This window comes from Trachypithecus francoisi, unplaced genomic scaffold (genome assembly GCF_009764315.1).
Source record: "Trachypithecus francoisi isolate TF-2019V2 unplaced genomic scaffold, Tfra_2.0 Lachesis_group0, whole genome shotgun sequence".
Lineage (NCBI taxonomy): Eukaryota > Metazoa > Chordata > Mammalia > Primates > Cercopithecidae > Trachypithecus > Trachypithecus francoisi.
In genome coordinates, this window is record NW_022681453.1 from 17,534,959 (window position 1) to 17,558,367 (window position 23,409).

Below are 23,409 nucleotides of genomic sequence, written 5' to 3' on the forward strand. Positions count from 1 at the left end.
ACTTGGTATCACCCTCGGTGTTGCAGCCCTGGCTCTGTGAAGAAAAAAGCCCCACCCCTGGAATGACAGTCTCTCTGCTAACAGGCCAGACAGTGGTTTGGTCAGTACAGGCAGAGCTGTCACCTTCAGAGCTGGACCTTGAACCTGGACATAGGCAGACAGTGATGTTATTCTAGGTGATGTTATTCTATAGCTTTTCACCAAATGACTCATGAAGCAACCTCTGTACCTTTGGAGGACAATAAAAAAAGCCCACTCTAGGCTGGGCGCAGTGGCTCATGCCTATAATCCTCACACTTTGAGAGGCCAAGGTGGGAGGATTGCTTGAAGTCAGGAGTTTGAGACCATTCCGGGCAACAAAGTGAGACCCTATCTCTACAAAAAATTTAAAAATTAGCTGAGTGCAGTGGTGTGCACTTGTAGTCCCAGCTACTTGGGAGGCTGAGGTGAAAGGATAGGATGGCTTGAGCCCAGTATTCAAGGCTGCAGTGAGTCACTGATGGTGCCACTGCACTCTAGTCTGGGTGACAGAGCAAGACCTTGTCTCTAAAAAGAGTGGGGGAAAAAGCCACACTGAGCGCTGCTCAAAGAAAACCATCAACAGTCAGCTACAGACTTGGGGGAAAATTCTTTGTCACCTGAATGACCAAGTTAGGTCCCACAGACATTAGTCAAGAAGCAGCCTCTTGGAGAGTGAAGGGGAAGCACTAGAAGAAGTGCTTCTGTGGGCTGGAAGCCATCTGTCCAAAGAATGTTTGACATTTGAAGACCCTGCTTACTAAGAAGTGGATATGAAGCTCTCTACTTGCATGAAAGATGCAGACCTGGCCAAAGAGGATCTGCTGACTGAGGACACGGGAAATGACACATAACCCACTCAGCCAGTGTCTCATGGGGTTCTGTACTCCTTGACATGGGCGTATCCTTGTTCAACAAACTGAGTGAGGAGAACTGGAGTGTCCTGGGCCTTTACAAAGCTTCAGGGGCACAGGTATGTAGCATGTATTGGTGAACTGATCTGATATCAAAGATGAACTATGTACTGTCACATCTAAGGAAATTCCCAATTTCAGCTTCTAAGTCAAGTCACAAAGCATCTTACTGAAACCTTTTTTTCTTGAGACAGAGTTTTTGCTCCTGTTGCCCAGGCTGGAGTGCAATGGTGTAATCTCAGCTCACTGCAACCTGGGTTCAACCCTCCTGGGTTCAAGTGGTTCAAGTGATTCTCCTGCCTCAGCCTCCCAAGTAGCTGGGATTACAGGCACACGCCACCACACCTGGCTAATTTTTTGTATTTACTAGAGACAGGGTTTCACCATGTTGGTCAGGCTGGTCTCGAATTCCTGACCTCAGGTGATCCACCCGCCTCGGCCTCCCAAAGTGCTGGAATTACAGACGTGAGACACCATGCCTGGCTCATAATTCTGTTATTTTATTTTTTTTATTTTTACAATTCTGTGGTTTTTTTAGTGGATTCACAAGATTGTAAAACATCACACCACCTAATTTTCAGAACATTTCATGACCCCAAAATCAAAACCATCATCATTAGCAGTCACTCCCTATTTCCCAATACTTCCAGCTCCTAACCACTAACAGAAAGCAACCACTAACCTACCTTTTCTCTCTATAGATTTGCCTGATGTGAACACTTTACATAAATGGCATTGTACATATGCGGTCTTTTGTGCCTGGTTTCTTTCATTTAACATAATGTTTTCATGATTCATCCATGTTGTAGCACATACCAGCACTCCATTCCTTTTTAGGGCTGAGTAACATTCCATTACACGGATGTACCATGTATTGTTTATCCATTTACCAGTTGATGGACACTTGAGTTAGCCAGAAACTGGAAACAACCCTAATAGAAATAACGTTAAGAACATTTTTGTACAAATTTTGTGGGAATATATGTATTCAACTCTTTTGGGTACATACCTAAAAGAAGAATTACTGGTTTAACTTTTGGGTTTTTTTTTTCTTTTGAGACGGAGTCTTGCTCTGTCGCCCAGGCTGGAGTGCAGTGGCGTGATCTCGGTTCACTGCAAGCTCCGCCTCCCAGGTTCAAGTCATTCTGCTGCCTTAGCTTCCCGAGTAGCTGGGACTACCGGTGCCTGCCACCATGCCTGGCTAAGTTTTTTGTATTTTTAGTAGAGATGGGGTTTCACCGTGTTAGCCAGGATGGTCTTGATCTCCTGACCTTGTGATCTGCCTGCCTTGGCCTCCGAAAGTGCTGGGATTACAGGCGTGAGCCACTGTATCCAGCCTTTTTTTTTTTTTCCCCAAAGAGATGGGGTCTCACTATGTTGCCCAGGCTGGTCTGGAACTCCTGGCCTCAAAGGATCCTACCGTCTCAGACTCCTGAAGCATTAGGATTACAAGTGTGAGCCATAGCACTCAGCCTGGTTTAACTTTCTGAAGAACTGCTAAATTGTTTCCCAAGTGGCTGCACCACCTTACCTTCCTACCAGCAGTGTAGGAGGGTTCCAATTTCTTCACAACCTGTCAACACTTTTATTGTCTGTCCTTTTGATTATACCCATCCTAGTGGGAGTTCATATTAATTCTTGCATGAAATTATCAAGACACATAATTTGAGGCGGGGTACAGTGGTTCACGCCTATAATCCCAGCACTTTGGGAAACCAAGGCAGGTGAATCACCCGAGGTCAGGAGTTCGAGATCAGCCCGGCCAACATGGTGAAACAACGTCTCCACTAAAAATACAAAAATTAGCTGGGCGTGGTGGTGCACACCTATAATCCTAGCTACTCCGGAGGCTGAGGCAGGAGAATCGCTAGAACCCAGGAGTGAGGCAAGATGATGCCACTGCATTCCACTGCATTCCAGCCTAACAGAGCAAGACTCCATCTCAAAACAAACAAAAAAAACATAATTTGAACTTACAAGAAAAATCAATTTCCAACACAATGGAAACTAAATTTTAGTTGCAGGGAAAGGGTTAATGACTGATATGATTCTCAGAGGTCTGACACAAAACCATTAGGGAACTCCTGTTTAGTTGGACTCATAGCCCTTAGGCTTGGACATCCTGCAGGTCAGAAAGCATTTGGAGCCTCGCTGTGAACTCATGTATTTCAACCTTCTGTCCTGTGGCTGGCAAGACATAACAAAAAGCCAGAGAACCTTTTGTCACCAGCACAAGTGTCCCTGATTCCAAAGGGCTGAGAGAGCTTCACTTCCTCTCTCAACCAGCTATAGCCAGACTCAGAAAGAGGCATCACTGGGGTGATATGACACAGAGAAGAGGCTATACCTGTGTGGGTATCCCAAGAACACCAGTCATCTTATCCAACCTTGACCGTGAGCCCTGCTTCCCCATGATGTGTCAGGACTCTGGAGATGTCTTGAGTGCTTGTATCAGCAGGATGAGACATGTACCTCTTACCTCTCAGAGGTCTCAAGGGACAGGCTGGCTTTTTCCTCCTTGTGGTCACTGCCACTGCCTGACCGGTGCAGGCTCCGGCGGGAGTGTTTGCGCCGAGGTTGTTCCCGTTCTGGTGTGTCATCCTGTTCCACGGTCTCGCTTTCCACATAAGGATAGGCCACTAAGTTGATGTAACCATCACTGTCCCCCTCAAAACAGACAGATACCACGCCTGTTTAAAAAAAAAAAAAAGGGAACTGGTAAACAATTGTCAACACAGGCTGAGTCTATGCAGCACAGACTGTCGGCACTCACTTGCCCACACAGCACGAAGACATCACCTGCCCTCAACCAACTACAGATCAATGTCAGAACAATGGCCAGCAGACAGCAACTTCCAGAAAATAGATGACCATCCATCCTCAAGCTAAATCTGATGCTTACTTTTGTTCCTGGGTAAGTCTATGTTTATTTCCCCCTCTCTTATCTGGCCCTCTCCCTTTCAATTACTGACTTTTTGTACCATTCAAAAGAACCGTGTTCTCTAGGTGACACCCACACCTGGCATGACTTAACCCTCTAGTTACTTAAGTGCTTTATGCTGCCATTTCCTGTGTGTGTCCTCCTTTAGATCTAGTTTCCTTCTGCCTGACAGTGTCAGCCAAAGGGACGTCAACACTTCTCCCTCCTAGAGGGTCCAAAAAAATCTGTGTTCTGCCCACACTGAGCATCAGGCTATCCTAGTCTCACTACACAGAACTTCCAGCCCTGGCATCTCGAAGATAAAACATCTTTCTGTTTGCCATGCTGTATCTGTAATAGTTTTTTGTGCCCATTTTAATCAAACAGGTTGTTTGTAGTGTCTTCTGGACCATAGTGAGTTAAAATACAAATAAGACTCTTCTCAAGTGTTCTTAATACAATTAAAAAATACATATATCCAGAAACTTGAGGAAGAGGTTTTGAAGGGAAAAAAAAGTAACTTGGTCTCACTTCCACATCCCACCTTTTGTCTGTCAGCTACATTTCTACTTTTACACTCTCAGATGTACACAGTTGGCTCCATAATCTGAAAATCAGTGAGAAGCATTTATGGTTTATTTTTTGTAGAGACAGGATCTCCCTATGTTTTGTCAACTTCTTTTAAGTTGTAGAACAATTATTGGCTTAAAGTTCTTTATAGGCCGGGCGCGGTGGCTCAAGCCTGTAATCCCAGCACTTTGGGAGGCCGAGACGGGTGGATCACGAGGTCAGGAGATCGAGACCATCCTGGCTAACACGGTGAAACCCCGTCTCTACTAAAAAATACAAAAATCTAGCCGGGCGAGGTGGCGGGCGCCTGTAGTCCCAGCTACTCGGGAGGCTGAGGCAGGAGAATGGCGTAAACCCGGGAGGCGGAGCTTGCAGTGAGCTGAGATCCGGCCACTGCACTCCAGCCTGGGCGACAGAGCGCCAGACTCCGTCTCAAAAAAAAAAATAAATAAATAAATAAAATAAATAAATAAATAAATAAAGAAGTTCTTTATAATAATAATATTCTTTTTTTTAAGAGACAGGGTCCCATTGAAGTGCAGTGGTGCCATCATAGCTCACTACAACTTCAAACTCCTGAAGTCAAGTGATCTTCCTGCCTCAGCCTCCCACGTAGCTGGGACTATAGGCACATGCCACCACACCTGGCTAATTTTTTAATTTTTTTATAGAGATGGGGTCTCACTTTGTTGCCCAGGTTGGTCTTGAACTACTGGCCTCGTGCAATCCTCCTGGCCTCAGCCTTTCAAAGTGTTGAGATTACAGGCATGAGCCACCATGCTGGCCCATAATATTCTTCTACCTTTTAAATATCTGTAGAATCTACAGTAATGATACCTCTATCATTCCTGACACTAGAAATTTGTGCCTTCTCTTTTTCCTCATCAGTCTGGCAAGAGCTTTATCAATACTATTGCTTTCGGCCGGGCGCGGTGGCTCAAGCCTGTAATCCCAGCACTTTGGGCGGCCGAGACGGGCGGATCACGAGGTTAGGAGATCGAGACCATCCTGGCTAACATGGTGAAACCCCGTCTCTACTAAAAAATACAGAAAACTAGCCGGGCGAGGTGGCAGGCGCCTGTAATCCCAGCTACTCGGGAGGCTGAGGCAGGAGAATGGCATAAACCCAGGAGGCAGAGCTTGCAGTGAGCTGAGATCCGGCCACTGCACTCCAGCCTGGGCGACAGAGCGAGACTCCGTCTCAAAAAAAAAAAAAAAAAAAAAAAAAATACTATTGCTTTCCTCAAAGAATCAGTCTTTAGTTTTTATTGATTTTCTTTATTCTTGCCCATTTTTCTATTTAGTTGTCTCTTTATTGACTTGTACAAGTTTTCATATATATATTCTTCTTTTTTTTTTTTTTTTTTGAGATGGAGTCTCGCTTTGTCACCCAGGCTGGAATGGGAATGCAGTGGTGCAATCGTGGCCTGCAAGCTCTGCCTCCCAGGGTCACGCCATTCTCCTGCCTCAGCCTCCCTAGTAGGTGGGACTACAGGCACCCGCCACCACGCCCGGCTAATTTTTTGTATTTTTAGTAGAGATGGGGTTTCACCATGTTAGCCAGGATGGTCTTGATCTCCTGACCTCGTGATCCACCTGCCTCAGCCTCCCAAAGTGCTGGGATTACAGGTGTGAGCCACCACACCTAGCCTTCATATATATATTCTTATATTATAGAAATGAAATCTTTGTCAGTACAGAAAAGCAAGTATCTCTATCCACTTTCTTTAAAGGTATATCTTGATGAATATAAGCTTTTTATTTTATATATGTATCATTCTCTCCTTTTATAATTTGCTTTTTCGTCTTGCAGGGCCACATAATGCTGTACTAAAAACCTCTAATGTGTTTGTTAGACAAGCAAATAACATTGAGCACCCTAACATACCCCTGGCTGACACAGATCATCATACCTGGTTGGGGGAGAAATGGCAGTTGGATAGAGCAGAAGATGCCTTTACCAAGAGTAAGTAAGATTTGATCATTAAATAAGTCATGCAATCTATTAGTAAAAAAAATTTTTTTTGGTCCTGACCTTTTTTGACCTTGTCACTCATACCTAGTTTGAATGAAGTTAGGAAAATGAAAAGCAATGGTCTTTTAATTCATCTGACATAAACCCTAATTTCCTTGGCATTTGTAAGACTCATTGAAATAGAGACAGGTTATATTTGGGTAGAGGTTTTATTATTGTTTTGAGTTATACTTTTTATTTACTTTTAAAATTGTGGGCAGGGCATGATGGCTCACACCTGTAATCCCAGCACTTTGAGAGGCCGAGGCGAGTGGATCACCTGAGGTCTGGAGTTCGACACCAGCCTGGCCGACATGTCAAAATCCTGTCTCTACTAAAAATACAACAATTATCCAGCCATGGTGGTGTGCGCCTGTAATCCCAGCTACTCAGGAGGCTGAGGCAGGAGAATCGCTTGAAGCCAGGAGGCAGAGGTTGCAGTGAGCCAAGATCATGCCACTGCACTCCAGCCTGGACAACAGAGCAACACTCCATCTCAAAAAAACTAAAATAAAAATAAAATAAAATTGTGGTGTTTGGGCCAGGCACAGTGGCTCGCGCTATAATTCCAGCACTTTGGGAGGTCAAGGCAGGAGGACTGCTTGAGCACAGGAGTTCAAGACCAGCCTGAGCAACATAGTAAGAACCTGTCTCTATAAAATATAAAAATAAAAATAAATTGTGGTGTTCAGTCAACAGATTAATAGAAACATAACATTTGCCATTTAATTCTTTTTTTTTTTTTTTTTGGTAGAGACAAGACTTGCTATGTTGACCAGTCCCAGTCTGGTCTCGAACTCCTGGCCTCAAACAATCCTCTTGCCTTAGTTTCCCAAAGTGCTAGGATTACTGGTGTGAGCCACCATGCCCAGCCATTTAATCATTTTTAAATGTACAATTCAGTGGGCATTAAGTACACTGACAATATTGAATAACCACCACCATTATCTATTTCCAAAAAGTTTTTCATGACCTCAAACAAAAACGCTGTACCCATTAAGCTGTAACTCCCCATTTTCCCTTCCTCCTAGCCCTAGTAACCAAATCTACTTTCTATCTCTACAGATTTGCCTGTTATGCATATTTCATATAAGTGAAATCATACAATTTTTGTTCTTTTGTGTCTGGCCTAGTTCACTTAGCGTAGTGTTGGCAAGGTTCATCTGTGTCACAGCATGTATCAGAACTTCTTTTTTATGGCTGAATAGTAGTATTCCATTGTAAGTATATATCACATCTGTTATGTATTATATCTATATTGATGGACACGGGTTGTTTTCACCTTTTAGCTATTATGAATGATGCTGCTGTGAACACTGACTTACAACAATCCATTTGAATCCCTGTTTTTTCTTTTCTTTTCTTTTTTTGAGACAAAATCTTGCTCTGTCGCCCAGGCTGGAGTGCAGTGGTGTGACCTTAGCTCACTGCAATCTCTGCCTCCCAAGGTGATTCTCCTGCCTCAGCCTCCTGAGGAGCTGAGATTACAGGCGCCTGCCACTATGTCCAGCTAATTTTTGTATTTTTTAGTAGAGACAGGGTTTTGCCATGTTGGCCAGGCTGGACTTGAACTCCTGACCTCAGGTGATCTGCCCCCCTCCCAAAGTACTAGGATTACAGGTGTGAGACACTATGCCTGGCCACAGTCCCTGTTTTCAATTCTTTTGGATATATATGTAGAAGTGGAATTGCTGGATCATATGGTTTCTGTGTTCACCTTTGGGAGGAACTGCCAAACTGTTTTCCACAGTGGCTACAACACTTTACATTTTCATCAGCAATGTTCCCATTTCTCCACATCCTTGCCAACAGTTATTTCTCTTTTTTCTTTATTATAGCCATACTAGGTAAAATAAGATACCTAGTATGAAGTGGTATCTTATTTTGGTTTTGATTTGCATTTCTTTTTTTTTTTTTTTTTTGAGGCGGAGTCTCGCTCTGTCGCCCAGGCTGGAGTGCAGTGGCCGGATCTCAGCTCACTGCAAGCTCCGCCTCCCGGGTTTACGCCATTCTCCTGCCTCAGCCTCCCGAGTAGCTGGGACTACAGGCGCCCGCCACCTCGCCCGGCTAGTTTTTGTATTTTTAGTAGAGACGGGGTTTCACTGTATTAGCCAGGAGGGTCTCGATCTCCTGACCTCATGATCCGCCCGTCTCGGCCTCCCAAAGTGCTGGGATTACAGGCTTGAGCCACCGCGCCCGGCCTTGATTTGCATTTCTTAATGACTAATCATGTTGATGTGCTACTGGCCATCTGTACGTCTTCTGTGGAAAAATCTCTGTTCAAGTCTTTTGTGCAGTTTTGAAACTGTGTGATTTTTATTGCTTTCAAAACATAAATCAGAAGAATACTAAATTTAGAAAAATAAATATTCTAAGGTTGCTAAATAAGAACAAAGCCAGAAATAAACACACTGCTTTCTCCAAGTGGCTAGGAAACTTTAACAATCCCAAACACTTTATAAATGTAGATTCAGCCACCTATCCATCCACACTCAAAACACCAAAGGCCAAACATTCTGCCACAAATATGCCAAAGCCAGAAATAAAACTAGGCCCTGTCAGTTCATGGAGTCCTTCTGATGCTAAGGAAAAAATCCCTTAAAAGGTAAATGAGCCCTGCTTCCAGATTAATGTTCTCTAAATTACACCATCAGAATTAGGACATGACAATTTAGAACTTCAAGGTGCCTCCCAGGGAAGGGTTGGCAGTCTCTAGCACTGGTTCAGTATTTCCTCACACCTTCCTCCTCTCAAACTGAGTAACAGGTATCTTTAAAGGCCGTAACATGGGAGGATGCTTGAGGCCAGGAGTTTGAGGCTGCAGTGAGCCATGACTACACCACTGCACTCCAGCCTGGGCGACACAGCAAGACCCTGCCTCAAAATAAAAATTAAAAAATAAAAGCCACAGTAAATTCTTAGGATCTACTTTATTTTCTTTGCTTAGGCTACATTTTCACTAGGAAAGAATTAATATGCTAGCTCAAAAGTACAATTCAATTAAACTAAAATTAATCCCTTCTTTCTAAGTCAAATGAAGCCCAATTTAGTCAAAGAAAATAGAAGCACAGGCTGGGCGAGGTGGCTCACGCCTGTAATCCCAGCACTTTGGGAGGCCGAGGTGGGCGGATCACGAGGTCAGATCGAGACCATCCTGGCTAACATGGTGAAACCCCGTCTCTACTAAAACTACAAAAAATTAGCCGGGCGTGGTGGCGGGCACCTGTAGTCTCAGCTACTCAGGCGCCTGAGGCAGGAGAATGGTATGAACCCAGGACGTAGAGCTTGCAGTGAGCCAAGATTGCGCCACTGGACGCCAGCCTGGGCGACAGAGCGAGACTCCATCTCAAAAAAAAAAAAAAAAGAAAATAGAAGCATAGTGGAAGATATTATTAGTCAAATTAATCTATTTCAGGGCCGGGCATGGTGGCTCACATCTGTAATTCCAGCACTTTGGGAGGCCAAGGCAGGCAGATCACTTGAGCCTAGGAGTTTGAGACCAGCCTGGGCAACATGGTGAGACCCTGTCTCTACAAAATACAAAAAAAAAAAAAAAAAAAAGGCCAGAGCACACCTGTGGTCCCAACTACTCCAGAGGCTGAGGGCTGAGGTGGGAGAATCACTTGAGCCCAGGAGGTCAAGGCTGTGGTGAGTTAAGACCGTGCCACTGCATTCCAGTCTAGGCAACAGAGTGAGACTCTGTCTCAAAATAGTATATAAATAAATAAATTGGACTAAAATTTTATATGAAAAAAATACAGTCCAGCCATGGTGGCTCATGCCTGTAATCCAGGCACTTTGGGAGGACAAGGCAAGTGGGTCACTTGAGGTCAGGAGTTCCAGACCAACCTGACCAACATGGTGAAACCCCATCTCTACTAAAAATACAAAAATCAGCCAGGAATGGTGGCAGGCGCCTATAAGCCCCAGCTACTCGGAGGGCTGAGGTAGGAGAACCACTTGAACCCAGGAGGCAGAGGTTGCAGTGAGCCGAGATCGTACCACTACACTCTAGCCTAGGCAATGAAGAAAAACCCTGTCTCAAAACAAAACAAAAAACAAAAACAAAATACACACACACACACCACACACACACACACACACATCTTGCAGCTGGGGGCAGTGGCTCACACCTGTGATCCCAGCTACTCGGTAGGCCAAGGTATCATGCCTGAGGCTACATGGGAGGATCACTTGAGACCAGGAGTTCAAGACCAGCCCAGGAAACATAGTGAGATCCGATCTCTTAAATCTCAGCACTGTGAGAGGCCAAGGTGGGAGGATTTCTTGAGGCTAGAAGTTCAAAACCGGCCTGGATAACCAAACAAGACCCTGTCACTACAAAAAAGTTTAAAAATTACCCAGGTGTAGTGGCGTGCCTATAGTCCCATCTACTTGGGGGGCTGAGGTGGGAGGATCACTTGAGTCATAGTTTCTTTCTTTCTTTTTTTTTTTTTTTTTGAGACAAGAGTTTTACTCTTGTTGCCCAGGCTGGATGGAGTGCAATGGTGTGTGGTCTCGGCTCACTGCAACCTCTGCCTCCCGGGTTCAAGTGATTCTTCTGCCTCAGCCTCTCAAGTAACTGGGATTACAGGCACCTGCCAGCACACCCAGCTAAGTTTTGGATTTTTAGTAGAGACAGTGTTTTACCATTTTGGCCAGGCTGGTCTCGAACTCCTGACCTCGGGTGATCCGCTCGCCTCAGCCTCCCAAAGTGCTAGGATCACAGGCATGAGCCACCATGCCCAGCCAAGCCATGGTTTCGAGGCTGCAGTGAGGTATGATTGCACCGCTGCACACTGCCACAATTATTACTGTGTTGTAATGTCTAATGGTGTGTGTAATACCTAATGGTGTGTGCTGAATGGTATTACTGTGTTGTCTGCCTAATGGTGACCTCTATTCCCATCATTCCTTCTATATTTATTAATTAAATTAGAATTCTGGCCAGGCGCGGTGGCTCACGCCTGTAATCCCAGCACTTTGGGAGGCCGAGGCGGGTGGATCACGAGGTCAGGAGATCAAGACCATCCTGGCTAACACAGTGAAACCCTGTCTCTACTTAAAATATGAAAAATTAGCCGGGCATGGTGGTGGGAGCCTGTAGTCCCAGCTACAGGCAGGAGAATGGCGTGAACCCGGGAGGCAGAGCTTGCAGTGAGCCAAGATCGCGCCACTGCACTCCAGCCTGGCAACAGAGCAAGACTGTCTCAAAAAAAAAAAAAGAAAAGTGCTAAGATTACAGATGCGAGCCACTGCGCCTGGCCAAGAATGTTTTTGTTTTTTTTTTTTTTGAGATGGACTCTCGCTGTGTCGCCCCGGCTGGAGTGCAGTGGCGCGATCTCGGCTCACTGCAAGCTCCGCCTCCCGGGTTCACGCCATTCTCCCGCCTCAGCCTCCCGAGTAGCTGGGACTACAGGCGCCCGCCACCTCACCCGGCTAGTTTTTTGTATTTTTAGTAGAGACGGGGTTTCACCATGTTAGCCAGGATGGTCTTGATCTCCTGACCTCGTGATCCACCCACCTCGGCCTCCCAAAGTGCTGGGATTACAGGCTTGAGCCACTGCGCCCAGCCAAGAATGAAGTTTTAATACACACTATGACATGAACGAACCTTGTAAACATTAAGCTAAGTGAACCAAGCCAGACACAAAAGGTCAAAAATTGTTAACGATTTCACTTTTAAGAAATATCTACAATAGGCAAATCTGTAGAGACAAAGTAAACAAGAGGTTACCAGAGGATCAGATGATGGAAGAATGGGGAGTTATTATTTAATACATAGAGTTTACTTCAAATGATGAAAAATTCAGGAAATGGAGAATGGCTATACAACATTGTGAATGTGCTTAATGCCACTAAATTATACACTTTAAAATAGCAAATGTTATGTTAGGTACATTTTACCAAAAATTTTTTTAAAAAGTTAAGGAAACAAAAAGTCAATTCTATGGCACTAGTTTTTCTAAATTGAAACTCTCCTAAGTAAAGGATGGTGTTAACCTAACTGAAATCATACAACTTTAAGTTACAAAGCAGAACGTAAAAAAAAAAACTTACACACAATCAGCAATCATAAAAATTTATAAACACTGACAAAGATCAGATTTTAAAATGCAGTTAGTTAATTCTGGTATAGTTAATATTCATAAGGTTCTTTTCTATAAAGTTTACTTATATTTTAAAATAAATTATTTTTCCTTCAAATATTAGGATTTCCAGGCCCCAGAAAGCCCCTGCATTTCTTACCAACAATTCTTTGCCCCAGCACATACAGACACAGTCTCCACATAGCCCCACTGCCAGCCATCCAACCACTTTAACCTGGGAAGTACCCATTCCTCCTCTGAGACGAGAGAAATGTTCCCTCTTCTCTCCTAGACTAGTGTTGCAGCAATTGGGAAAACTCATTGACAACAGCATGCTCTTTTCCACCAATGGAACTTAATGCTATGACTTTTTCTCAGCTTCACCTATTAATAAATTCAATTTTCAAGATCTGAAGACCTTGCTGATGCTTTCAGCCTAATTTTACCTAATAAAATGACTTAGTGCTTTGAGAAAAAAGACCTACAATGATATAACATGGCAAACAAACCAAGAAAAACTGTGGCAAGGGGTCTATAGGCCCAAGGCTGCTACTTTCATTAAACTGGCCAGTGACTGACCTTTGTATTCAGGAGTGAACTCCTTCATTTCGGGAGGGAGGGACTCGTAGAAGCGCTGTTCCCGAGAGATGAGGGGCTTGCACACAGTGTGATCATCGTAGCGCATCATGCTGCTGTGTCCGCCTACTTGGTGGATGAAGGGCTCCAGGAGGACTCCCCGGTCTCCAGCCCGACTTGCATTCTTGCCATACTGCCCCACTTCCATGGTTTGACAAACACACATTGCGTTGGGGGCCAGTTGCACACTGAGGGCAGAGGATGCAGCACATGGGCCACAAAAGGAGAGCTAGGTAGAAGGTCCTGGCCAGCTGAAAGCCAATGGTCAGATTCTATTCGGCTTATGATTCTGTCCTACAGAAAAGAAGAGAGGAAGAAGGAATCAAAACACTGGGCGAGTCACAATTTCCCTGGAGCTCCATGAGTGAGAGCAGGGACTCAGTTTTGTTCTCTGCTATGTGTATCCCCAGCACGTACAATACTATGTGGCACATTAAAGGCAGTTGGTTAAATTTTTGCTGAATGATGCAACCTTGGCCTCTTCCATCTATCTTGTGCACAGAAGCCCACATTCTCTGCCTTTCCTAGTTCTCACCTCCCTTCTGAGTTATCTAAATGATTTTATTTTAGAGCTACAGCACATTACAATCATCAGGAAAGCAACTATCCCGGTTTATTTCACACCCAAAGATGAGATCAGAAAAAAAACAGAAGGCAAAGGGAATTTGTTCTGTTCAGACTCCTTAGGATACCCAGTACTGGTAACGGTCTCTCCTTCACTCAGAGGAAGGGTTTCTGTCTGAGGAATTAGGTTACATGAGATTCCTAAATTCTCCACTGAAGGTGCCAAGGACCAGGCAGGAAGCCATTCCTTGCTGAGCTGTAGGACAGTGGTCCCCAACTTCTTTGGCAGCAGGAACCAGTTTCATGGAAGACAATTTTTCCACGGACCAGCTGTGAGGGCGATGGTTTCAGGATGATTAAGGCACATTACATTTATTGTATACTGCATTTCTATTATTATTACATTGTAATATATAATGAAATAATTATACAACTCACCATAATGTAGAATCCTTGGGAGCTCTAAGATTGTTTTCCTGCAACTGAACGGTCCCATCTTGAGGTGATGGAAGACAATGACAGATCATCAGGCATTAGATTCTCATAAGGAGCACTCAACCTAGATCCCTCACATGTGTAGTCCACAATAGGGTTCATGCTCCTATGAGAATCTAATGCCACTGCTGATCTGACAGGAGGCAGAGCTCCGGTGGTAATGCAAGCAAGGGGAGCAGCTGTAAATACAGATGAAGCTTTGCTTGCTTGCTTACCAACCACTCACCTCCTACTGTGAGGCCCAGTATCTAACAGGCCATGGACCAGTATCCAGGGACCCCTGCTATAGGATCATTAAGGTTTTGCTTTTCCCAAAGGAATTCAGGCCTCAGATTTCTTCTACTTTAAATCTATGGTTGTCAATTTATGACCATTCCCTTTCTGTCTGACTCCATACCAACCAGTGAGACAAGAAGCTCCCTGTACTCAAACTCCCTCTTTGTAATGTCAATTTTCTCTCAAAAAATTTAAAGTAGTTGGCAAATTTCTTTTTTTTTTTTTTTTTTTTTTTTTTTGAGACGGAGTCTCGCTCTGTCACCCAAGCTGGAGTGCACTGGCCAGATCTCAGCTCACTGCAAGCTCCGCCTCCTGGGTTCACGCCATTCTCCTGCCTCAGCCTCCCGAGTAGCTGGGACTACAGGCGCCCGCCACCTCGCCCGGCTAGTTTTTTGTATTTTTTAGTAGAGACGGGGTTTCACCGTGTTAGCCAGGATGGTCTTGATCTCCTGACCTTGTGATCCGCCCGCCTCGGCCTCCCAAAGTGCTGGGATTACAGGCTTGAGCCACCGCGCCCGGCCTAGTTGGCAAATTTCTTAACACTGAGTGTATTTTTAAATTAGGAATGTAGTCAGCAAGACTACATCAGAAAGATTAAGACAGAAAAAAAAAAAGTATTAGTAGAGCAGGAATATGGTCCCATATGTAAGAGACAAACCATCGGGGTTTTTGTTGTTGTTGTTGTTGTTTTTCCTGGACCTTGTAATTATGGACAAAATGGGGTACAAAAATACCACTGCTGAACTGTGATCGCACTACTGCACTCCAGCCTGCATGACAGAGCAAGACCCTGTCTCAAAAAAAGAAAGAAAAAACTACTGCAAAACTGCAAAATCTTAACCCAAAGCTGCCCAGGCAGCTAGCTATATTTTATTTCACTGCTATCACCAAAATAAATTATTCTGTACTCCCAGTCTCCAGACTGCACTATTTTAATGCACATACACTTTTTTTTTTTTTTTTGCCTAGTTATCCTTAATAAAGTCTAGGAATACTACCTGGGACAAGGCAATACTGCCTTCAGGACAAGGCAACTCTGCCCCAGGTAGTATTCCTAGACTCCATTCTCTCCAAACCTGAGTATAGGGTACACATCTATGGCTCCTAAGGTATCCTATGCCAGCTCTACCACAATACTATACCAATGTGTTGTCATCTATTAACTCACTGTCATCACCACCAAACCATTCTCTCTTATTTCCACGGCAAAGGTCCAAGGCAGTTTCCACCATGTAGTAAATACTTAAAAGAGTTGTTGGATTGTGGAGGGCAGGTCAGGGTCTCTGGAGGTGGTCATTGCCGCCGTACTGCATTGTTCAGTACTGTAGATTGGCTCCTGTCCTGGTCCCGGTCAGGCTAAAGGAGACCTATCTCTGGCTGTGCTTCTCCCTGGGAATGCTTCTGACTATGGACACATGGAAAGTGCTAAACTTTCTAGCCTGAGTCATTGGGTGGCTGGGAAAAGAGAGGGGTCACAGTGCCAGGTGCCCCAGAAGAGTGGTGCAGGAGGAGAGTCAAGGAAATAGGCCGGGTGCAGTGGTTCACACCTGTAATCCCAGCACTTTGGGAGACCAAAGCAGATGGATCACCTGAGGTCAGGAGTTCAAGACCAGCCTAGCCAACATGGTGAAACCCTCTCTTCTAAAAATACACATACACACAAAAAATTAGCTGAGCATGGTGGTGCGTGCCTGTAATCTCAGCTACTTGGGAGGCTGAGGCACAAGAATCGCTTGAACCCAGAAGGCGGAGGTATCAGTGAGCCAAGATTGCGTCACTGCACTCCAGCCTGGGCAACAGAGCAGGACTCCTTCTTAAAAAAGGAAAAAAAAGGCCGGGTGTGGTGGCTCAAGCCTGTAATCCCAGCACTTTGGCAGGCCGAGACGGGCGGATCACGAGGTCAGGAGATCGAGACTATCCTGGCTAACACGGTAAAACCCCGTCTCTACTAAAAATACAAAAAACTAGCCGGGCGAGGTGGCGGGCGCCTGTAATCCCAGCTACTCCGGAGGCTGAGGCAGGAGAATGGTGTAAACCCGGGAGGCGGAGCTTGCAGTGAGCTGAGATCCGGCCACTGCACTCCAGCCTGGGAGACAGAGCCAGACTCCGTCTCAAAAAAAAAAGGAAAAAAAAAGGCTGGGCACAGTGGCTCAAGCCTGTAATTCCAGCACTTGGGGAGGCCAAGACGGGCGGACCACGAGGTCAGGAGATCGAGACCATCCTGGCTAACACGGTGAAACCTCGTCTCTACTAAAAAAATACAAAAAACTAGCTGGGCGTGGTGGCGGGCGCCTGTAGTCCCAGCTACTCGGGAGGCTGAGGCAGGAGAATGGCGTGAACCCGGGAGGCGGAGCTTGCAGTGAGCTGAGATCCGGCCACTGCACTCCAGCCCCGGCAACAGAGCGAGACTCGTCTCAAAAAAAAAAAAGAAAACAAAAATTGAAATAGCCCTTCCCCTGACTCTGAGAGATCTGTGGCAACTTCTGCAGCTTCCACAGGACTGAAGGCAGAGTCCACTCTTCAGTCTATCTAGACATTTGGTATTTTGTTTCCATATGATGTCAACATAAAGTCATGGCATTGTTTCTGTGTTTGAAATAGTCTCCCTAAGAGTAAATATACCACGTATCTGTAACTTTGATGTTGCTTTTTTAATAACCCTGGAATCTGAAATAGTGGAAGTACCCAGAACCCTCTCAAGCTCTGTGAAGCCTTGCTTTACAAGGTGTGGGTGGAGCCCCGTAAGTCACTTAACTTTTCCAAGTCTTCTCATACTCCTAACCCTGTGGGATTTGCAGATGCAGGTAAAGGGCTTGGGCTTGCCCCACCTAGTGTCCAGCCCTGGATATACCAACAGCTCTGACTCCCCCCCGCCCCCCTTTTTTTTTTTTTTTTTTGAGACGGAGTCTTGCTCCGTCCCTAGGCTGGAGTGCAGTGGTGCGATCTCAGCTCACAGCAACCTCTACCTCCCGGGTTCAAGCGATTCTCCTGCCTCAGCCTCCTGAGTAGCTGGAATTACAGGTGCACGCCACCACGCTCAGCTAATTTTTGTATTTTTAGTAGAGACGGGGGTTTCACCATGTTGGCCAGGATGGTATCGATCTCTTGACCTCATGATCCACCCGCCTCAGCCTCCCACAATGCTGGGATTACAGGCATAAACCACCACGCCCAACCCTGACTCTTTTTTATCAACCAGAGGTTACTTCTGAAGTCTGGTGTCCACAGAGGCTACTGTGAAAACTGTCAGAGAAGGCTGTAGATGATGATTATGTTGGTTGCCTACATAACAGTCTTTCTCTGCTACTTCATTGCTAATAGAAGCCCCATCTTATTCAGGTAGCCAACTGCAAAGTGTCTGCTCCCTGAGAGGTTATGGGGTTCGACTGCTCTGCCATGGGTTTATGCACCTCTCAGCTACAATAGAGACTCTGTCCTTTGTTTGCTTTGTAGTATTTTAGTTACACAGTTTAAGATAATTATTGCATAAAATGCAAAGAATGCTATTTATGAAAACTTGCTGAGATTCTGATTTTTTTCTCACTGGTGAATTGCAACAAATGGAAACAAATTTTTACTGCAAAAATATTAGTTACAATAGTTAGGTTGACTTTCTGGTTACAATAACAAACTCCTTGAACATATCATTGAACTCCAAAATGAATTATGTCTCCATTCAAGTAAAAAGAAGTTTCTCATGTTAATGAGATGTAATTTTTTGTTGTTGTTTTGCTTTTTAGAGTTGGGGTCTGTCACCCAGGTTGGAGTATAGCGGGTATGATCATGGCTCACTGCAGCCTCTAACTCCTGGGATCAAGGGATCCTTTCACCTCAGCCTCCAAAGTAGCTGGGACTACAAGTATATTCACCAAGCCTGGCTAACTTAAAAAAATTTTTTTTGCCTGGTGCGGTGGCTCACGCCTGCAATCCCAGCACTTTGGGAGGCCGAGGCGGGCGGATCACAAGGTCAGGAGATCGAGAACATCCTAGCAAACACGGTGAAACCCCGTCTCTATTAAAAATACAAAAAATTGGCCGGGCGCGGTGGCTCAAGCCTGTAATCCCAGCACTTTGGGAGGCCGAGACGGGTGGATCGCGAGGTCAGGAGATCGAGACCATCCTGGCTAACACGGCGAAACCCCGTCTCTACTAAAAAATAGAAAAAACTAGCCGGGCGACTTGGCAGGCGCCTGTAGTTCCAGCTACTCGGGAGGCTGAGGCAGGAGAATGGCGTAAACCCGGGAGGCGGAGCTTGCAGTGAGCTGAGATCCGGCCACTGCACTCCAGCCTGGGCGACTGCGAGACTCCGTCTCAAAAAAAAAAAAAAATAAATAAATAAAATAAAAATACAAAAAATTAGCCGGGCGTGGTGGTGGGCGCCTGGAGTCCCAGCTACTCGGGAGGCTGAAGCAGGAGAATGGCATAAACCCAGAAGGCGGAACTTGCAGTGAGCCGAGATAATGGCACCGCACTCCAGCCTGGGTGGCAGAGCAAGATTTCGTCTCCCAAAAAAAAAAAAAAGACAGGGTTTCGCTATGTCATCCAAGCTGGTCTCAAACTCGTGGCTTTAAGTGATCCTCCCACCTCAGCCCCTGGAGTCTCTGGGATTACATATATGAGCCACCACAGCTGGCTTAAATTTGTATATTAATGTTTTCCTTTTTCAAAGCAAGAGCTGTTGGTGACATGAAATGACTAACAGGTTTTATTATGGCTTGTAAATTAATAAATAGGACATTTAATTCTGTAAAAAACTTAAAATGGATAAACTGTGGTACATTCATACAACAGAATACTACAAAGAAATGAAAAAGAACCAACTACTGCCACATACGACACAGATGTATCTCACAGATATGATGTGGCAAGAGAAATCTAGACACTAAGGAAGCTATTTATATGAAAATGTAGTGTAATTCTATTCATACAAAATCCAAAATGACGATAGAGACAACAGCAGTTACTCGAAAAAGATTGAGAAGGAGCACAAAGGTGGAGGTGACATGGTGAATACTATAAAAATCCACTGAGCTGTGCACTCAAATTTGTGAATATTACTGTTAAGACTTACTAATAGGAGCCTGTAATCCCAGCACTTTGGGAGGCAGAGGTAGGTGGATCACTTGAGGTCAGGAGTTTGAGACCTGCCTGGCCAACATGGTGAAACCCCGTCTCTACTAAAAATACAAACTGAGCTGGGCATAGTGGTGCTCATCTGTAATCCCAGCTACTTGGGAGGCTGAGGCAGGGGAATCACTTGAACCCGGGAGGCAGAGGTTGCAGTGAGCCGAGATCAGGCCACCACACTCCAGCCTGGGTGACAGAGTGAGGCTCCATCTCAAAAAAAAAAAAAAAGTAATAAGAGAAGAAAAGGGCCGGGCGCGGTGGCTCAAGCCTGTAATCCCAGCACTTTGGGAGGCCGAGGCGGGCGGATCATGAGGTCAGGAGATCGAGACCATCCTGGCTAACATGGTGAAACCCCGTCTCTACTAAAAAATACAAAAAACTAGCCAGGCAAGGTGGCGGGCGCCTGTAGTCCCAGCTACTCGGGAGGCTGAGGCAGGAGAAGGGCGTAAACCCGGGAGGCGGAGCTTGCAGTGAGCTGAGATCCAGCCACTGCACTCCAGCCTGGGCGACAGAGCGCTAGACTCCGTCTCAAAAAAATAAATAAAAATAAAAAAGAGAAGAAAAATCAATAATGTTCCTCTATACCAGCAAAAAAAATCCAAAAATGAAAACTGTTTAAATATATACCATTCATAATAGCAACCAAAACTATAAATACCTATAAATCTTTAACAGTTATGCGACAAGCCGGGCATGGTGGCTCACGCCTGTGATCCCAGCACTTTGGGAGACTGAGGCGGGCGGATCACGAGGTCAGGAGATCGAGACCATCCTGGCTGACATGGTGAAACCCCGTCTCTACTAAAAATACAAAAAATTAGCCAGGCGTGGTGGCGGGCGCCTGTAGTCCCAGCTACTCTGGAGGCCGAGGCAGGAGAATGGCGTGAACCCAGGAGGCGGAGCTTGCAGTGAGCTGAGATCCGGCCACTGCACTCCAGCCTGGGCGACAGAGCAAGACTCTGTCTCAAAAAAACAAAAAAAAAAATTATGTGACAAACAATACACCTACTGAAGGATCTAAAAGAAGACTTATTCTTGATTTAAGCACCAAAGACAGAAAAAAAAAAAATTAATAATAAAAGACATTTATGTGAGGGAGGACTCAATATTGAAACACATTGCAATTTCAATCAAAATCCCAAGATAATTTTCTAACGAATTTGACAAGCTGACACTATTGGGTGGAAGAGAAAAGGCCAAGTGTAGCTAGATAGCTATGTCAAAGAGTAATGAGAGACAACTTACCTTCTCAGACAGGAAGGCTTTTTATGAAATTATAGCAATTAAAACAGTGTGATATTTTGCAGAGAGGTAACAAAACAGAATAGAGATCTTAGACAAATTGACATGGGAGTGGAGGGTGTGACTGAGGTAGTATTAAAATCCCCATTTAATCAAAGGGGAAAAGATTATTTATGTCATAGATGGAGCAAGAATAACTGCATCTATATACAGATAAAACTACATCGCTACCTCCAACAGTACTCCAAAGTAAATTCCCAACATATTAAAGACCTAAATGTGCAAAATAAAACTTTAAACTAGGCCAGGCGTGGTGACTCACGCCTGTAATCCCAGCAGGAGAGGCCGAGGCCGGCTGATCACCTGAGGTCAGGAGTTCAAGACCAGCAAACCCCATCTCTACTAAAAATAACAAAATTAGCCAAGTGTTATGGCGTGCACCTGTAGTCCCAGCTACTCATGAGGCTGAGGCAGGAGAAACGCTTGAACGCGGAAGGCAGAGGTTGCAGTGAGCCGAGACCGTGTCACTGTACTCCAGCCTGAGTGACAGAGCAAGACGCTGTCTCAAAAAGAAAATACATTTTAACTAGAAAAAGTTTTTAGGCCGGGCGCGGTGGCTCAAGCCTGTAATCCCAGCACTTTGGGAGGCCGAGACGGGCGGATCACGAGGTCAGGAGATCGAGACCATCCTGGCTAATATGGTGAAACCCCGTCTCTACTAAAAAATACAAAAAAAAACTAGCCGGGCGACGAGGCGGGCGCCTGTAGTCCCAGCTACTCGGGAGGCTGAGACAGGAGAATGGCGTGAACTCGGGAGGTGGAGCTTGCAGTGAGCTGAGAGCCGGCCACTGCACTCCAGCCTGGGCGGCAGAGCAAGACTCCGTCTCAAAAAAAAAAAGAAAAAAGAAAAAGTTTTTAAATTCCTTTTGGCCACAGACTAGGGAAAATTCCATAAACAAAACATAAAACACACAAACCACAACAGAAAGCTGGAAATATGGAAATCAGGCCATATTAAAATTATATACATTGAACCGGGCGCAGTGGCTCACGCCTGTAATCCCAGCACTTTGGGAGGCTGAGACGGGTAGATCACAAGGTCAGGAGATCGAGACCATCCTGGCTAACATGGTGAAACCTCGTCTCTACTAAAAAATACAAAAAACTAGCCGGGCGAGGTGGCAGGCGCCTGTAGTCCCAGCTACTCGGGAGGCTGAGGCAGGAGAATGGTGTAAACCCAGGAGGCGGAGCTTGGAGTGAGCTGAGATTCGGCCACTGCACTGCCTGGGTGACAGAGCGAGACTCCGTCTCAAAAAAAAAAAAAAAAATTATATACATTAAAAATTTTTTAATTTTAATTCCTTCCTAGTTAAACAGATTCCAAATATTACTTAAATTTTAACAGCTTTTATTGAACTATAATTTACATACCATAAAATTCACTAAGTATACAGTACAATGACTTTTAGTAAATTTTACAGGATTGTACAACCATCTCTCAAATCCAATTTTAAAACATTTCTATTACCCCAAAAAGAACTCTCACGCCCATTTGCAATCCCTGTTCCCACTCTCAGCTAAAGTAAATTTATTTTTTTGCATAGGAGAACCATAAGTGAAGGTAAGAGTCAGATTAGGAGATGGTTTTGTTTGTTTGTTTGTTTGAAAACAGTCTTGCTCTGTCACCAGGTTGGAGTTCAGTGGTGTGATCTCAGCTTACTGCAGCCTTGACCTCCCAGGTTCAAGCCATCCTCCTACCTCAGCACCCCCAAGTAGCTGGGACTACAGGCATGCGTCACGATGTCCAGCTAATTTTTGTATTTTTTGTAGAGACGGGGGTTTCACCATGTTCCCTGGGCTGGTCTCAAACTCCTAAGCTCAAGCGATGTGCTCACCTAGGCCTCCCAAAGTACTAGGATTAACAAGTGTAAGCCACAGCGCCTGGCCTGCAATTTTTACAGCTAGCAAAATAATAAACAGAGCATATGAAGAATTCCTATAAAGTAGAAAAAAAAAAAAGGAAAAAAAGCAATTCACAAGAGAGTAGCCTCAAATGGTCAATGAACATGTGAAAAGACATCCTCCCTTCACAATTAATCAAGGAAATTCAAATTAAAACAAGAAACCATTTTACTTTTTTGTGTGTGTGTGAGACGGAGTTTCGCTCTTCTTGCCCAGGCTGGAGTGGCAATGGCGCGATCTCGGCTCACCTCAACCTCCACCTCCCGGGTTCAAGCGATTCTCCTACCCTAGAGACGGAGTTTCTCATGTTGGCCAGGCTGGTCTTTAACTCCCGACCTCAGGGGGATCTGCCCACCTCAACCTCCCAAAGTGCTGGGATTACAGGCATGAGTCACCGCGCCCGGTCTTTTTTTTTTTTTTTTGAGACAGAGTCTCACTCCCTCAACCAGGCTGGAGTATAGTGGTGCGATCTTGGCTCACTGCAACCTCCACCTCCTGGGTTCAAGCAATTCTCGTGCCTCAGCCTCCCAAGTAGCTGGGACTACAGGCACACCCCACCATGCCCAGCTAATTTTATTTTTG

At 45.1% G+C, this 23,409-nt stretch overlaps 1 protein-coding gene across 2 annotated transcripts in view; it reads right to left on the reverse strand.

Annotated features, from left to right (window-relative positions):
* The window catches only part of IP6K1 (inositol hexakisphosphate kinase 1), a 70,807-nt gene that overhangs the window by 11,064 nt on the left and 36,334 nt on the right, over nucleotides 1-23,409 (reverse strand). For both annotated transcript variants that reach the window (XM_033207674.1, XM_033207682.1), the window contains exons 2-3: nucleotides 13,105-13,455; nucleotides 3,412-3,622 (exon numbers count right to left, since the gene is read on the reverse strand). In XM_033207674.1, the coding sequence (XP_033063565.1) occupies nucleotides 3,412-3,622; nucleotides 13,105-13,327 (434 nt within the window). In that variant the 5' untranslated portion in view covers nucleotides 13,328-13,455. The remainder of the gene's footprint in view (nucleotides 1-3,411; nucleotides 3,623-13,104; nucleotides 13,456-23,409) is intronic.